General features: G+C 43.1%; 1 protein-coding gene across 1 annotated transcript in view; it reads left to right on the plus strand.

The window, feature by feature from the left end:
- HRAS (HRas proto-oncogene, GTPase) overlaps positions 1-17,876 on the plus strand; it is a 64,868-nt gene that overhangs the window by 33,201 nt on the left and 13,791 nt on the right. The window contains exon 2 of the mRNA XM_088471068.1: positions 2,910-3,033. Coding sequence (XP_088327194.1) covers positions 2,923-3,033 — 111 coding nt within the window. The 5' untranslated portion in view covers positions 2,910-2,922. The remainder of the gene's footprint in view (positions 1-2,909; positions 3,034-17,876) is intronic.

Below are 17,876 nucleotides of genomic sequence, written 5' to 3' on the forward strand. Positions count from 1 at the left end.
ATCAGGGACATAATGTGGTCAATACAGTATAAACTGGTTGAAATATCATCAAGGTTCAATGTCGACTGTTAAAATGTAGGCACAGTTAAAATGTTGTCCGTTAAAATATAGATAAATCATAAGGTCGACCACCAAAATGCAGACACAATTCAAATATCGGCAATCATAATAAAATGACACTTCCGCACCTGACAGCCTGTGTCGTGGGTGCAGCTAGAAACCGGCGTCTTAGACGTCTCTGAGAGACTGCAGTGTAGATGCTGCAAAGTAGGACCAGACAAATTAGATAAAGTTAAGAATAAAATGCATTCCCCCTCCCCAATTCAATAACCAGCACCAGACCCCTCAGCCTGGACTGGTATGGGAAAATACGGGGGACGGGGGGATTAAAGCATGGGGATCCACATATTTGTCCATGTCCTGTCTTTATTTGAATATTTTGTTTACAGACGGACTACAAGTTATACTGAGTATGTTTGTTCATATATTCAGTCACATTTGACAGTCTTACAGTATAAATGCCTGCCTGCCCTTTAGCATAGCATGCACGATGAAGCGGCAACACGTAAGTCTATGGAGAAGACCAATAAATGATAGACTGGAGATATTGGTGAAACCTGATACAGTATATATGTATTATTGAATTAGTAGTGTGTGATGACTGGTCTATTTTATGTACAGCCATGGGCAAAAGTTTTGAGAATGACACAAGTATTGATTTTCACAAAGTTTGCTGCTTCGGTGTGTTTTTAGACCTTTTGTCAGATGTTACTATGGTATACTGAAGTAACATTCCAAGTATTTCCTAAGCGTCAAAGGCTTTTATTGACAATTACATTAAGTTTATGCAAAGAGTCAATATTTGCAGTGTTGACCCTTCTTTTTCAAGACCTCTGCAATTCGCCTTGGCATGCTGTCAATCAAATTTTGGGCCACATACTGACTGATGGCCGCCCATTCTTGCCTAATCAATGCTTGGAGTTTGTCAGAATTTGTGGGTTTTTGTTGGTCTACCTGCCTCTTGAGGATTGACCACAAGTTCTCAATGGGATTAAGGTCTGGGGAGTTTCCTGGCCATGGACCCAAAATTTCAATGTTTTGTTCCCTGAGCCACTTAGTTATCGCTTTTGCCTTATGGCAAGGTGCTCCATCATGCTGGAAAAGGCATTGTTCATCACCAAACTGTTCTTGGATGGTTGGGAGAAGTTGCTCTTGGAGGATGTTTTAGTACCATTCTTTATTCATGGCTGTGTTCTCAGGCAAAATTTTGAGTGAGCCCACTCCCTTGGCTGAGAAGCAACCCCACACATGAATGGTCTCAGGATGCTTTACTGCCAACAGAATTGCGGTCTTGAAAAAGAAGGATCAACACTGCAAATATTGACTCTTTGCATAAACTTAATGTAATTGTCAGTAACAGCCTTTGACACTTAATTAAATGCTTGTAATTTTGCTTCAATATACCATAGTAACATCTGACAAAAGGTCTAAAAACACTGAAGCAGCAAACTGTCATTCTCCAAAACTTTTGGCCATGGCTGTATATAGACCATCTTATAGATCATTTATTTCCTTTGCACAGTTACTGCCCAGAAGGGTGGTTTCACTACTACGGCATAAATAATCCATGTATGTCTTCTGCAGAGGAAACTTCTGTTCAGCTTCCTCTCCCACCAGGAAATGACCTTTTGGATGGGGTTAAATATAAGTCTTCTGAGACTGCCTCACAGAAGCACTGGGTTGTGGATCTATTACAAACCTATTGTAGAAATTACATCCAAAGAAAAAACACCAATTCCTGTAATATATTCTCTCTCTCTCCATTGTAACGCATCCAGTTTTGAAGCTCATGTTAACATTTTCTTAAAAGTGAATTGTTCCCATTGCAAGCAAAGATGAAAAAATTGAACCTTCTCAAACCATAAAAAAGTAGCTATTCTGCATAGGTTTTATGTCACTAGCAAATTATATTAAAATCTTACTTAACGGTCCATTTGATTATGGAACTAGCTGGGTTCTAAATATCAAAGACAATTGGTCTTATAAGTAGCATGGGAAGTAGTTGTGAGATATACAGTATTAACCTGTAAAAACTTAGGGCTCCATTTACTAACGAGTTTTAAGGTGTTTTAAACTCGTTGCGAGTGAAAACTAGTGATGTTGGTATTTTTTAAAGTATGTTAGCACCTCTGTAATGCAGAGTTGTTGTTTTATCATTTTTGTACATTGATATCAGTAGGCTGCCTTTATTTATCAACAAGCAGTATTTCCTAATTACCGCTCGTTGTGTTATCTGAAACTTTCCAGCCATATCCTTCAGTTAATCTGCACTTACATGCGCTGTGGTCCCGTCGATCAGCATCTACTCATATCCCCTCCCCTCCCACAGTGTTCAGCAGCCGGCGCCCCCTTGCCCCTCTCTCCCTCCCGCAGTAGCCGGCTGATAATCCCCCCTTCTTCCCTCCTGAATCCCATAGTAGAAAAGGTGGCCCCCCTCCCTCCCGAGTCCCATGGTATCAGCAGGCGGCCCCCCTCCCTCCCGAGTCCTAGAGTAGAACAGGCGTCCTCCCTCCTGCAGTAGCCCAGCACAAGACTGGCTACCTCTTTATCCTTGCAAGGCAGCGGCAACAGACTCCTTCCAAGCCCAGCCAACAGCACGATGGGCTGGGAAGGGAGGTTGCCACCGCTGGCGGGCAGGGTTCCTATAGGGAGTCAGCGTGCATGCGCAAATTACAGAAAAAACAGCGCTGACAGGTTATTTAGCATTACCGCTAAATAATAAATGCTAAATAACATACATACACACACTCGTTAGTAAATGGAGCCCTTATTATTCTATAACCACTTCTGTCTTTGAAATATTTAAGTATCATAACTTTATGATAAAGTATGTGTGTATTTGTTCACAGGGTTGTCTGGACAATGACGGAATACAAGCTGGTGGTGGTGGGTGCAGGTGGCGTTGGGAAAAGTGCCTTAACCATACAGCTTATACAAAACCACTTCGTCGATGAATATGATCCAACCATAGAGGTGAGAGTTAATATAAATGTATGATGTTTACATATAGCTCCATTACTGTGAATGTTCTTAATCTCACCCACATGCTCAGTGTTGATCTTAAATTGATTGCTGGAGTCTATTTAAAAAACCAAAAAAACCCGATGTACAAAAACAATATAAAAAAATTTAAAATACACCAGTTTTCTCCAGCAGTCATTTCCAGGTTAATGTTGTTATAGACTTGTGACTAATTCCCTTTTTGCAATGAATAACTTAAACCAGTGGTTTCCAATTTTTTGGAACACGGCGCCCTAGAGTATCAGTATTGTTTTCGCGGCACCCCTAAGCCAAAAGTTTGTTATTGAGAAATTCCGAAACATTTTTGTAAACCAGTCAAGTGAACTATATTGTGCTTACCTGTCCTCCTTAGGTTCAGTTATGTGGTGGTGGACAGATTTGTGATTCTGTGTGTCCACATATTTACATTACATTGACCATAAATAATTTGATTTGGTGCTGGACCACCATCCCGAGGCACCCCAGAGTGCTATGGCACACAGTTTGGGAACCTCTGACTTAAACTGTGCAAATGTACATAAACATCTTATTTTCATTAATAAGCTACTGTCAATTAGAGTGTGGCATAGCTTACTGTTTATTTTCAGTCATACAAATATAGAACAGAACACCTTCCTGTACAGTCTCAGATTGGTAACTAACAGCACTAACATTGCTTTCTGTTTAAACATACAATTCTCCTGTCAGGTTATTGTTTTTACCAGTGCTTTCATTTGACTCCCTGATTATTTTATCATATTTTTTTATAACTGTTTTTGTCTTCATCACTTCGTTTTCATCAGGTTTGTATAAATTGACATATTCACCTACTTTAGTATAAATTCAGTGTCTGGTCCATTCATCCTTCCTGTAATGCAGGAGATATCACTCATATCTCCTGGTTACAAATATGCCCCAATAATTTCCACAGTCCCCATACTTTAGTAATTATGTAATTCATCAAGTTCCAAAAATGCTTTTCTTTTTTTGGAACTTGACAGTGAAACTCTACGCCATCCTAAGATGGCATACAGCACCCGAATATCTTCACAGCTTGAGCAGCAGAGAGATCTTTTCAGATCCTTCCCCGCTGTGTTCTGGCTGCCTGAGGCTGCCGGCTCCACTCAGGGGGTCATTCAGACCCGCTCGCGAGCGCAGGACTCTCGCAAGCGGGTCGATGTTGCCCCACTGCACATGCGCACGATGGAGGGAGCTCCGTCGTGCGCATACGCGAGACCCGGCTAGCGATGGGCTCTCCGTCGCTCCGGGTCTCGCACCAAAGGGGGCGTGCTGTCGATGTTGATTGGGAACGCCCCCATGGGAACGCCTACCGTCTGAAGCCGGCCCCACTGACATCACTAGTGATGTCAGTGGGAGTGATTTTGGCTCTGATAGAGCCAAAATCACTCCAGGGCTTGCGGCAGCGAGACCCTACCGCAGGGTCTCCATCGCAAGCCCGATGGTCGCGATGGTCTTGACCATCGCGACCATCATCATGGACGCTCACATAAGCTGTGGGTGGTAACCCACAGCTATGCGAGCGTCCATAAGGCCGCTCCATTTTCATGTAGGAGGGCCCTGATTCAGAACGAGCGCTCTGGTCAGAGCGTCCGGCTCTGAATCTGGCCCTCAGTCCCTTCTCCCAGCTCCACTGCACTCACTGCCGCATGAGAGGAGTCTTCATGCTGATGGTGGGTGTCAGTACACCGGCCGGTCCCCCTCTCTTTTCTAACTTTTCTCCTGCTACTCTGGTCTCCCAAGAATCTCTGCAGCCTGTCTTCATGCTGTGCATGCACAGTTTGAAGACAGGCTGTGAAGAGTCTGCGAAGACTGGAGCAGCAGGACAAGATACTTTTGAACTCGCAGAGTTCAAACCATAATTATCACTATTGATAATTATGTAATGATGAATAGGCCCCTATGGCATTTGATTCTCCATGTTTATTTCCTGTCAAACTAAATGTTACACCAGCACCTTAGCTTTAATTGGTTATTTGCTCTTCCAGAAAATGTAAATCCTCCAACTCTATACCCTCCTCCATACCATTGAACGACCAGTACCTATAGCAAATAGACCATAATGGGTTAAAAGAAGCCACGGGTAACCTTCCTAGTCCGTCATGAAATCAAGGCTCTCCTCCAGCAACCATAGAGCTTAGTGATGTGTGCCCCACACATTACCAGTAATTATAGGACAGGGTGTGTTGATCCATTGACAAATATGCTATTTTGTACCCATTTTAGACTAAATTGAATTTTTAGCTCAATTAATTTTCAGCTTAATGCAGAAAGTTTAAGTATCCTATCCATCCATCCACATTTTTGCAGTGATTTACATGAGGCACTGGCTGCTTAATTGGTGATTTTTACACGTCTTTATGTTCGATTTGCATTCTCTGAGGAGGGCCAGCAGATCTGTTACATTATAGATCTATATGGTGTTATAATGCGCTACTTGGGAGTAGGATGGGGAGAATGGAATGGGCTAATGCTGCAGCTATAGATACTGGTGAGTTTCCCGTTATCGCCAGAGATAAAATGTGTTACATAAAGTTGTGTGTCTATTTGTTAGCGCAACATAAGGTTAATCATTGGATATAGAGTGGAGTGTAATTTCTATTATTTATTACATAAAACTAGGGTATGGAATGTGAGATATGATAAACAATATAGACAAAAATAGACAATATCATGCAAAAGTAAATTGATACTAAAAAACGAAAAAATTATGATAAAAAGTAGTTACAGGACAAAATCTAACTTGGTAAATATTAGTTAAGAAAGGTGCATATACGTATAAATACAGACATCGGTAAGTATCAAATAAAAGGTCTGTTACATGTCTACGACACTGTCGCTGCAGCTTTCAGTGTGATGTCGACTACTATATGTAATGTTAAGGTTCCTACACATTTGGTGATTTTTTTTACACTATTTGCACGATGACGACAAATTGTGTAAAATATGCCCAAATCGTGAGTTTCCACTCACGATCACGATGCCGATGCCCGTACCCGCTGCTCATACATCGCATCTTCAGATCTGCCGTGCTGTAGAGCAGATCTGACCATCTCAGTCACGATGCACTGGAATAGTTTGGAGGCATGATAGTTTGTCACATTGGACAGTGTTTAACACCAAATCGTGCCCACGACTGTTGGGGAGCTGCTGGGGAGAGTTCAAGGGAAAATTGGACACATCGTCAGATCGTGAGCACATCGCCAAGTGTGTAGGCACCTTTAACCTGGTATGTTTTAATTAGGGCTGACTAGTGGCAGCTCTGTTGTTGAGTTTTCAATTTGCTGCACTGATGGCAATCACAACTGTTACTACAGTCCAATGGTTTGTAACACGTGGCACTGTCAATTGAGTTGTCTTTTTGTTTGTACTATATCATGTGCTTATCTTATTATCTGTACGTCATTATATAAGGTACTTTGTATACATAGACAATTATGGGGTTATTTCAAATTGTCCTTGTGTTTGAACTATGACCCGATTCTGCACTAACCTATGGGCCCCTATTTATCAATGAGACCTTACTCCTATTAGCACTCGCTGTTTGCCACTGTACCACTTACGCCATCTATAGATGGCAATAGCAATACAGACCCCATTGCCGACGATCTGAACCAATCAACAGCCTTTCCGGCTTCAGCGAAGCTTCCCAGGCATTTGTTGAGTCCCCGCCGGGTGAAAGTGTAAAGCACACGCGCAGACTGGCCGTCGCGCATGACACAGCAGCCCCACCGCTGGTAGCAAGTTCATTTTTTAAAAACCTCTAAGTACAATACAAAGTATGATGCTAGGACAATGCACTACACTGAGATTATAAGGAATCTGGATTTTCGGTATTACTTGAACCTTGAGATGCACCAGAACTATTGGTTTGCATAAAAGAAAAATTAAAATTCCCTCTCTGTCTGTGTTCTAGAAAGTGGCGATCATTAAGAACAAAGGATGTGGGTTATATTACCATAGTCCCGCTGTTCCATTCTTGCAATACGTGCTTTAGTGGCAATCTGATGCTGCTGCTTTGTATACAGAATAGTTATTTCAGGAAAGGGTAGGAGCAGGAAGTCATTCAGCAGAGGTGATAACCTGACTACTTCCAGTTCATCTCCCATCACTGCTCAGCTGTCAGTCATTGTACTACAGGGACTAGAGCAAGGGCAGTGGGTTTTTTTTTTTTTCCTTTTTAATTTAAAATATTTTTCTAACCTAAAATTGTTATATATATAAAAAAAAAAACTAATTTCTAGTTTCATGGCATTGAACTACAAATATCACAGGACAATGTTAAATTGTAGGATTATGTATAATATTAGAGAGTAGGTCAGGAGTTTGAATACTTTTGCAATGCACTGTAGAAGCCATAATGAATGCTGTTGGTCTGGAAATGTAGTTATGCTCCTAGTGCTTAAGCTGAGCGAGGAAACTCCTACATTTCTCAAAAGGATGCTGCTCAGTCTACTTCTGGAACTTGTAGTACCACTATTAATGATAACTTTGATAAAATGGCCAGACGACATTTATGTATATAATGATGAATCTGCATTTAATTAGATCATTGGTATTAGAAGATAGCCTGTCTCACATGATATGTAGAAATACTTGCGTGTCTGTACTTCGGGAAGTATGTAACTGAAAACACAGTGAATGTTAATCTGTGGACAGAAGGTTTTATGATTTAGCAGGAAGGGTCTGATGGAGAAAACAGTCAGAAATCTCTAGCTTGCTAGGCAAACCTTACAGATACACCAGAGTATATAAACCTTGTATGTTAAAGTAAAGCTACAGTGATTGATTATTTTTTTTTTATTTTTTTTACTGCTACTAAGTAACTGTTTGAAGTTTTTGATCCCTCTTGTATTTGTGTTTGATTTTTGGACAAATTTATTTTCTGTACCGGTTAATGGGCTTATTCGAGGCTTCGAGCAGAGCAAAAGATGGGGTAGACAGTGAGGAATTAGCAAGGAGCAGTGGGTTAGAATGAGTGCTGGTTGGCTTTGATGAAGAAGTGGGTATTGAGAGCTCTTTGAAGTTTTTTAGAGAGGTGGAGAGTTTTAGAGGTAGGTAGCAGCAGGGGCAAAATCTTGGAGGCGGCAGCGGGCAGTGGTGTGGTGTACGATTGTTCTTCCGTGTCTCCTTTCATTCTCCTGCCTTGGGCTTGTTTACAAAACTGAATGCCCGTGGCCAGGGGCGGGGTATATATGGAGGAGGACCAGAGGCATCCTGGGAGCTGAAAGCTTTAACTATTTGGTGCCCGGATCACTCCAACTAGATGTTATCCCTGTGGACCCTATGGACCTCAAAGAAAAAGTTATCAATGCTTAGTTTACCATAACTCCTTTTCAGACACATGACAGGAGGGAGGCTGCAGCGTATTGAATTATCTTCATACCAGTGAGTGTAGTATGTTAGGTCAATGTGGATGAGGTCGACGTTCATGACTTGTCGACATAAAATGTTTTACCTAAGGGCCCTGGTTGCTATGCGGTCTTTTACCTGGTCCCTGCGGCTCCAGCGTAGTCTTATGGCCCCCATACACTGTACAATTCAAAGTTGGTAAGATGTGTTGTACGAATGCCCTTGAAATTCTTCATAAGATGTGGTCAAATGGTGTACGATTGATCATTACGATCATGGGAAAAGATGCATAGAAGTGTATCACATTGTACTCAAAAGATCATAGATCTCTCTCTATAAAACCTTCTGATCTGCAATCCAACTAGAGGATGGCGGGGACGCGCATCGAGGTTGCAGAACACACGAATAATACCTATTTTCATATGATTGGTCTGTACAACCCGTCGAAACTGTCCATATTGGGTAAAAAATCGTACAGTGTATGGGCACCTTTACTGTCCTGCGGGGTCAAGTGCAGTTCTGTAGCAGACGTCTGACTAGCGACGGTTCTGGTATTATTCTCCTATCCCTAATCCTTAGTCCTGCAGCCTAAGCCTCCCGGCAGCACCAAACAGTCAGCATTCTGAGAATGTATTAATTTCACATGGCAGCATTTCAGATTTCCATATTGTGAACATGGAGACATTCTGAGAATGTTGACATGTTGACCCATGTCCACACTCTAATGTTGACCCTGTAATGTTGACATCATCACTGTTGGCCATGTGACCAGATCCCTATACCAGCACACGAGTAGTGAATACATAGGACTGTTCTCAAGACCAGTTACATCTGCAGTTGTTGCATTTTTACTTAACATAGACCCGTTTACTGGTTAAAAACATTTTGTACTTTATGTTCAAAAACATGTATTGTGTAGATGTGTGGTTTTTTTTCAATGGTATAAATAATATACAAATTAAGATAGTGTACTAGGGAGCATTTTGTTGTCTCCTTTTCCTGCTGAACCGAATTACAAGAACACTATTGACTACACAAGTACAGAAGAAGCACAGTACCAAGTGTGATAACATTAATTTCTGAAGAGTGCATGAAAAAACTTCACTGTATTCTCCTGTATTATATAATTTCTTTATAAATTGATACATCCTTCAAAATAACATACAGGAAGGTTCATGTAAAGCCGCTTAGCCACTTGCGACATTGTAATAGTTTAATTGCTCGTTAATCGTGCATAAATTGTCCAGTATAGTGTGGGAAACGACCAGCGATGTGCGCTTCCGCTCGTCGTTTCTGACCTCAATCATCGTCTGAACATGACTGTCAATCTGCCGGTAACGACAGATTGGCCATGTTCAGGGATGAGGGAGGGTGCCTGCACTGAACGACATATCATTCAATGTAGGCACTACAGGGGATGAGGAACAACTGTACGACTACAATGTTGTCATTGTACTGTCGTCCCAAGATCTACAAGTGGATACGCACCTTTAGTTTGCATGATGTGTGAAATGTAACACACTAATTTAGAGGGTCACATACAGTGCATCCGGAAAGTATCCACAATGCTTTACTTTTTCCACATTTTGTCCTCAAAATTCTACACACAATACCCCATAATGACAATGTGTCATTGTGACATTGTCATTATGGGGTATTGTGTGTAGACTTTTGAAGACAAAAATGAAATTTTTCCATTTTGGAATAAGGCTGTAACATAAAATGTGGAAAAAGTGAAGGGTTGTGAATACTTTCCAGATGCACTGTATGTGCAGTTTTTATTTGATTTTGCACAACACTGGGAATTTGGTTTTACATGTTAGATGTTTTTGTGCTAATTTATAAATTTCTCTCTGAAGGAGAGAAATATATGAAGGAATTCCATTTTCATCTCTTTATTTACAGACTTTATATAAGAAATATACCTAATCTGTTTTACTTTTTATAAATATTTAATACTGTTGCATTGTATGCATGTGAATGTGATATCAGTACAGTCATATAGACACCGTTCTATTCTCCATTCTATTCACTATACTAGGTATAGGGTTACCACCTTTTCTTTTTCAGATTCCCGGACAGGGGAGTGACAAGGGGGAATGGCCAAAACTTTTATATTATAACTATTTTAGTTCTCAGATTCCAGGCCCCCCACATGCCCCTTAATATGCCATCTGCCCCACATGTAGGTCTGATGGTATATAAGGTACATGTGGGACAGACGCCATATAAGGTACATGTGGGACAGACACCATATAAGGTACATGTAGGTCTGATGGTATATAAGGTACATGTACAATATATGGAATCTGTCCCACATGTACCTTATATACCATCAGACCTACATGTACCATATATGGAATCTGTCCCACATGTACCTTATATACCATCAGACCTACATGTACCATATATGGAATCTGTCCCACATGTACCTTATATGGCGTTTGTCCCACATGTACCTTTATATACCATCAGACCTACATGTACCTTATATGGTGTCTGTCCCACATGTACCTTATATGGCGTCTGTCCCACATGTACCTTATATGCCATCAGACCTACATGTACCATATATGGAATTTGCCCCACATGTACCTTATATACCATCAGACCTACATGTACCTTATATGGCGTCTGTCCCACATGTACCTTATATGGCGTCTGTCCCACATGTACCTTATATGGCGTCTGTCCCACATGTACCTTATATGGCGTCTGTCCAACATGTGCCTTATATGGCGTCTGTCCCACATGTGCCTTATATGGCGTCTGTCCCACATGTGCCTTATATGGCGTCTGTCCCACATGTGCCTTATATGGCGTCTGTCCCACATGTGCCTTATATGGCGTCTGTCCCACATGTGCCTTATATACCATCAGACCCATCCACATGTGCCTTTTTGTCTCCCAGTCCCATCGTGCATCTTTATTTGCCTCAGAACCTATCATGCTCCTTTTAAATGCCTCAGAGCCCCCTCAGGCCCTTCCATGCCAGCCAGCCCAGTGTCCCTCATGCCCATTTCACGCAGCTAACATTGAAGTTATCCATTGTAATCCAACAAATGCAGTACAATGGTACAGTATCTGCTGTGTACAAGAATGGAAATGAAGACAATATTGCTAGGAAGGTGTATGTCCCCTGAGGTACACTCTGAATCCTGATTGTACTTCCTTTGTTTAAATATGATATGCAGCAAGTTGGTGGTTGGGAAGAGCTCTGGGTCGGTGTGCTCAGGTGTACGAAAAGCTCCGTCCTGCATAACGGCTTCGGACAGAGCAGGGGAGGCATCACAGAAAGGCGGGGGTCGCACGGAGTAGGGGAGGCAATACATAGCAGAGAGTGCTGCTGATGAACCAGGTATAAAGGTGCATGGTATTATTTTACCCTATATAATGAGAGCACAGCAGAGTACCCCAGCACCATGTAATTAAACATTAACAAATAAACACCTAAAGAGAGACACAGTTCAGGCTGCCAGCAATATCTCGTCTGCAATAATAACCCAATTCCCATTGTGATACGTACATAGCAGCAGGAACAGGTTATACATAGGGGGAATTACTATTGATGAAGGACAACACTGCACTAATTTAACCACCACCAATCACCTCCTCCTATGGGACACACTCCCGTCTCTGCAATGGGAACTACAAGTTCCAGTATAAACTTACAGATCTTGCATGCAGGCACTTGCTGTGCAACACAGCCAGGATACCCTCCCATTGTGTATTGGCCTGTATTCAGGCTTTATAAGCTTTCCCTCTCCTGCACACCCACTTACTCCATCAATTAAGTTTTCCTGGTAGTAGACTTTGGGGATCTCCGCACACTGGGCAGCTAGCAGCGGAAGGGCAAATCGTGCCATGTCTATGATGCTGACCCAGAGATCGCCAGCAGCTGCAGGAGAGGTGGCACAGAGGAGGAGGCGTGGGCATGGTGGTGTGAGTAAGAGTAAGCAGTGCAGAGGAGTAGATGGCATGGGGAAGAGGCACACAGTGAGTAGGAAGCAGGACAGACTGGGCAGGAAGAGCAGGGCTGAAACTAGGATTTTTGTCACCCGGGGCAAGGCAATAATTTGGCGCCCCCCCCACACACACACACAAAAAAAAATATGTACAACATAGAGGAGGAAAAGGATGTGTTGTTTTGTGGCACAGTAATGCCCCTTATAACACATTATGCCACACAGTAATGTCCCTTATTCATTATGCCACACAGTAATTCCCCTTATACATTTATGCCACAGTAAGGCCCCTTTACATTATGCCACAGTAAGACCCCCTTTACATTATGCCACAGTAAGGCCTCCTTTACATTATGCCACAGTAAGGCCCCCTTTACATTATGCCACAGTAAGGCCCCCTTTACATTATGCCGCAGTAAGGCCCCCTTTACATTATGCCACAGTAAGGCCCCCTTTACATTATGCCACAGTAAGGCCCCCTTTACATTATGCCACAGTAAGACCTCCTTTACATTATGCCACAGTAATGCCCCTTACACATTATGCCACAGTAAGGCCCCTTACACATTATGCCACAGTAAGGCCCCTTACACATTATGCCACAGTAAGGCCTCCTTTACATTATGCCACAGTAAGGCCTCCTTTACATTATGCCACAGTAAGGCCTCCTTTACATTATGCCACAGTAAGGCCTCCTTTACATTATGCCACAGTAAGGCCTCCTTTACATTATGCCACAGTAAGGCCTCCTTTACATTATGCCACAGTAAGGCCTCCTTTACATTATGCCACAGTAAGGCCCCCTTTACATTATGCCACAGTAAGGCCCCCTTTACATTATGCCACAGTAAGGCCCCCTTACACATTATGCCACAGTAAGGCCCCCTTTACATTATGCCACAGTAAGGCCCCTTACACATTATGCCACAGTAAGGCCCCTTACACATTATGCCACAGTAAGGCCCCTTACACATTATGCCACAGTAAGGCCCCTTACACATTATGCCACAGTAAGGCCCCTTACACATTATGCCACAGTAAGGCCCCTTACACATTATGCCACAGTAAGGCCCCTTACACATTATGCCACAGTAAGGCCCCTTACACATTATGCCACAGTAAGGCCCCTTACACATTATGCCACAGTAAGGCCCCTTACACATTATGCCACAGTAAGGCCCCTTACACATTATGCCACAGTAAGGCCCCTTACACATTATGCCACAGTAAGGCCCCTTACACATTATGCCACAGTAAGGCCCCTTACACATTATGCCACAGTAAGGCCCCTTACACATTATGCCACAGTTAGGCCCCCTTTACATTATGCCACAGTAAGGCCCCCTTTACATTATGCCACAGTAAGGCCCCCTTTACATTATGCCACAGTAAGGCCCCCTTTACATTATGCCACAGTAAGGCCCCCTTTACATTATGCCACAGTAAGGCCCCCTTTACATTATGCCACAGTAAGGCCCCCTTTACATTATGCCACAGTAAGGCCCCCTTTACATTATGCCACAGTAAGGCCCCCTTTACATTATGCCACAGTAAGGCCCCCTTTACATTATGCCACAGTAAGGCCCCCTTTACATTATGCCACAGTAAGGCCCCCTTTACATTATGCCACAGTAAGGCCCCCTTTACATTATGCCACAGTAAGGCCCCCTTTACATTATGCCACAGTAAGGCCCCCTTTACAGTATGCCACAGTAAGGCCCCCTTTACAGTATGCCACAGTAAGGCCCCCTTTACAGTATGCCACAGTAAGGCCCCCTTTACAGTATGCCACAGTAAGGCCCCCTTTACAGTATGCCACAGTAAGGCCCCCTTTACAGTATGCCACAGTAAGGCCCCCTTTACAGTATGCCACAGTAAGGCCCCCTTTACAGTATGCCACAGTAAGGCCCCCTTTACAGTATGCCACAGTAAGGCCCCCTTTACAGTATGCCACAGTAAGGCCCCCTTTACAGTATGCCACAGTAAGGTCCCCTTTACATTATGCCACAGTAAGGTCCCCTTACACATTATGCCACAGTAAGGCCCCCTTACACATTATGCCACAGTAAGGCCCCCTTTACATTATGCCACAGTAAGGCCCCCTTTACATTATGCCACAGTAAGGCCCCCTTTACATTATGCCACAGTAAGGCCCCTCCTTTACATTATGCCACAGTAAGGCCCCCCCTTTACATTAAGTCCACAGTGAGGCCCCATCTCCCTTCTCTTACCTGCCAGGGCTGTGCGCTGGGTGAGCTCGGGGTGGCGCGGGACAGGGCTGCCACACGCTGGGGAACTGTCAGTACTGCTGGTTTTGTAATGTGACGCTGCTCGCGAACCAATTGGAGCTCACAGACCGGCAGCCTCTGCTGATTGGTTGCCGGTTCGCGAGTACTGATTGGCTTGCGACCAGCACTACATTAGACTGTCTGCGTCTCTGTGCCTCTCAAGGCCGGGATGTGGGTTTGGAGCCACAAGAGCAGCAACCTAGCCTCCCCGGCACGCCCTCAAGTCTGGCACCCAGGTCACGTACCCCTTTACACCCCCCCCTCTAGTTGCGGCCTTGGGAAGAGGAAGCATGGGGGAGGAGGTGGCATAGAGTAAGGTGCTGGAACAGAGCAGAGAGGGCTGACAACTGTGAATGCCGGACACTGGACCTGATTCAGAGCCGCTCGTAAGCGGCCGCTCGTTCGCTCTGAGCGATGTTCGCACAACTGCGCATGCGTGAACCAGTCAGTGCGGTCGGAAATCGTGTGCTCGCAAAATAGCGAATGCCTGCTAATTTGAGTGACAGGATGAGGCGTTTGTGGGTGGTAACAGGGGAAGGTGCTTGAAAACGGGGAGTGGAGATCCGAACGCAGGCGTGCCAAACGGTCAAATCGGGCGTTTTAAGGGTGTGCATAATTAACAAAGCAGCGTCATCGACCACGTCACTTGGTTGTCTTTTAGTCTGAAGTGCTCGCATGATTGCGGTAGGAAAATGCTACCACAAGAATAGCGAGCAGTTCATACGCCGTTCGATGTACTCGATTAATCTAATAAATAGCGGAGATGACGTATGATGCGAGCGGACAGGGGGCGTTTTTTTCAAAATAGCGAGCGCATGTTTAGCTCGCTCGTTCAGACATAGAGGCGTCAACAGACCGCAAAGAGCGAGCGCTTAATTTAAATATCCGGCCCCTTTTTCAGCAAATAGCATCCGGCTCTGAATCAGGCCCACTGTCCATCCGGGATTGCTATCCCTCTGGACTGCGGACAGATGTCTTGGTTCCCAGACAATCCGGATAATGGCTAAGCTAATCATCTAGTTAGTTACCTAAATAGAAGTGCCATTTCCTAACCCATTATTTGTTTTATAAATTACAGGAAAACTTTTTCTGCTTGTGTGCAAAAGGGCAAATTTTTGTGATACGGTGGTTACTAAATAACTTTTTAAACCATTTACACATTCTTATTAAGTGAAATTGTAAAATGAAATGCTTTTGTGACTTTATTCTGGAGTCTTTATTATATTGGTTATGGAGAACTTTATGTGACCGAATTTAAGGGTACAATGCATAATATCCTGGGGGAGATGTACTAAGCTTTGTGGAGAGAGGATCTATCTTTTAACACACTCAGTTGAGTTAAACATCAACTTACCTACAATAGTAATTTCTTGTATTGCCAAGATAAGGCCAGATTACTTTTTCATAGGTAGTTAATGTTTAGGTACTGGGATTATTTGTATTTTTGTTATTTTAGTTTAATTGGTTCATTACTTTTATATTTATAACTGCAATACTTAAAACTGCCACAAGATGTCGATATGACCCACTGCAATTAGTCAAATATATATATATATTTTTTTACTTTTTCTTTTGAATATTCACAAGTCTTCAAAGTTTATTACATGCCATCTTAAAGTGGGCGTGTCTCCACGGCCACATACACAAAAAAAATAAATATATATGTATTTCTTTAGAGTTTTCATGATTTTTGTGGTTTCCTAGCATTAATTTTTTCCATTTGTTTCATATGTCGCAAAAAAGTTACATGTCATCTGTATCAACAGTGCTACAAGAACAAAATAGTTTAGGAATCTTTCTGGCAATGCGTGCTTAGTGAAGCTTGCTGGTGTTAATTCCCATTCTGCCACTAGATGGTAGTATTGAATTCTACATAAGGATACTTTTGATATTTTTCATGCAGTCATTAGGTTGACCATGACAATGTCGACTTTCATAATGTTAACCATTATGATTGCATTGTTAGTGTTGACAGACAGCATGTCGACATTTGGAATGTCAACATGTTCAGTGTTGAAATCTGGAATGTTGATATGTGAAATGCGGATATTGTCAGAATGTGGATGTTTCTGTTAGGTACTAGGGGGAGGATTAGGCGCTAGGGGGAGGATTAGGGTTAGGCGCTAGGAGGTGGTTAGAGTTAGGCGCTAGGGGGAGGTAAGGGTTAGGCACCAGAAGGGGGTTTGGGTTAGGCACTAGAGGGAGGATTAGGCTCTAGGAGGTGGTTATGGATAGGCACTAGGGGGAGGATTAGGGTTAGGCACTAGGGGGAAGTTGGGCACTAGGGGAAGGATTAGGCGCTAGGAGGTGGTTATGGATGGGCACTAGGGGGAGAATTAGGGTTAGGCACTAGTGGGAGGTTAGGCTACTGGGGTGGATGGGTTAGTGTTAGGCACTAGAGTAGAGGTGGGTAATAAGCGGCCCCCAGCTTTTGATGAACTACACATCCCAGCATGCCCCGTCACGTTTTTGCTATTTGGCCATGCTAAAACGCTTGCAAGGTATGCTGGGATTTGTAGTTCAACAGCAGCTGGAGGGACGCTTATTGCCCACCCCTGCACTAGAGGGATGGTTAGGGATATGGCCAGTGTACTCACCGGTACGCCGCTCTGTCAAATGTCTCCACCAGAACTAACAAACACATGACCCTCAGGGACCCGTAAGACGCTGCTGCAGCCGTCGGGACCAGGTAAGTGACTACTGGGCCACCAGGGTCAATATGTTGACATTCTACATAGTCTACATTATAAATGTCAACTTTGTCAATATCGATATGCTAAGCATGTCAACGTTATGGCCATGTTGGCCTCATGTCGACATATCATACCTCATCTCTTTTAATGTAGGTTGGGTGCTTTTTAACTATTTCGAATCAGGTTATCATTTAAATATAAACTCCAGATCTAATATGTCTAAAATATGTTCCTCCAGCTAGAGATTCGGGAAACCTCCTATCACTTTACATACCACCACTGGTAAAATAGAATCACTGGAATACTGGTGCCCTAGGTTCAGAGGGCCTGTGGCTAAATGGTGACTTTTGTAAGCTAGTAGCCTTTCCAGTGACTATTCCTGCTCATACTATTATTATGATGCATTTATAAAGTGCCCACATATTACTTTACACTGTAGATTGATTGAGTTGGTCATGATACAGATATGTAACTTATAATTACATGAAACAAAGTTAAAA

The sequence above is a fragment of the Taudactylus pleione genome, unplaced genomic scaffold (genome assembly GCF_031769625.1).
Source record: "Taudactylus pleione unplaced genomic scaffold, aTauple2 ptg000109l, whole genome shotgun sequence".
Lineage (NCBI taxonomy): Eukaryota > Metazoa > Chordata > Amphibia > Anura > Myobatrachidae > Taudactylus > Taudactylus pleione.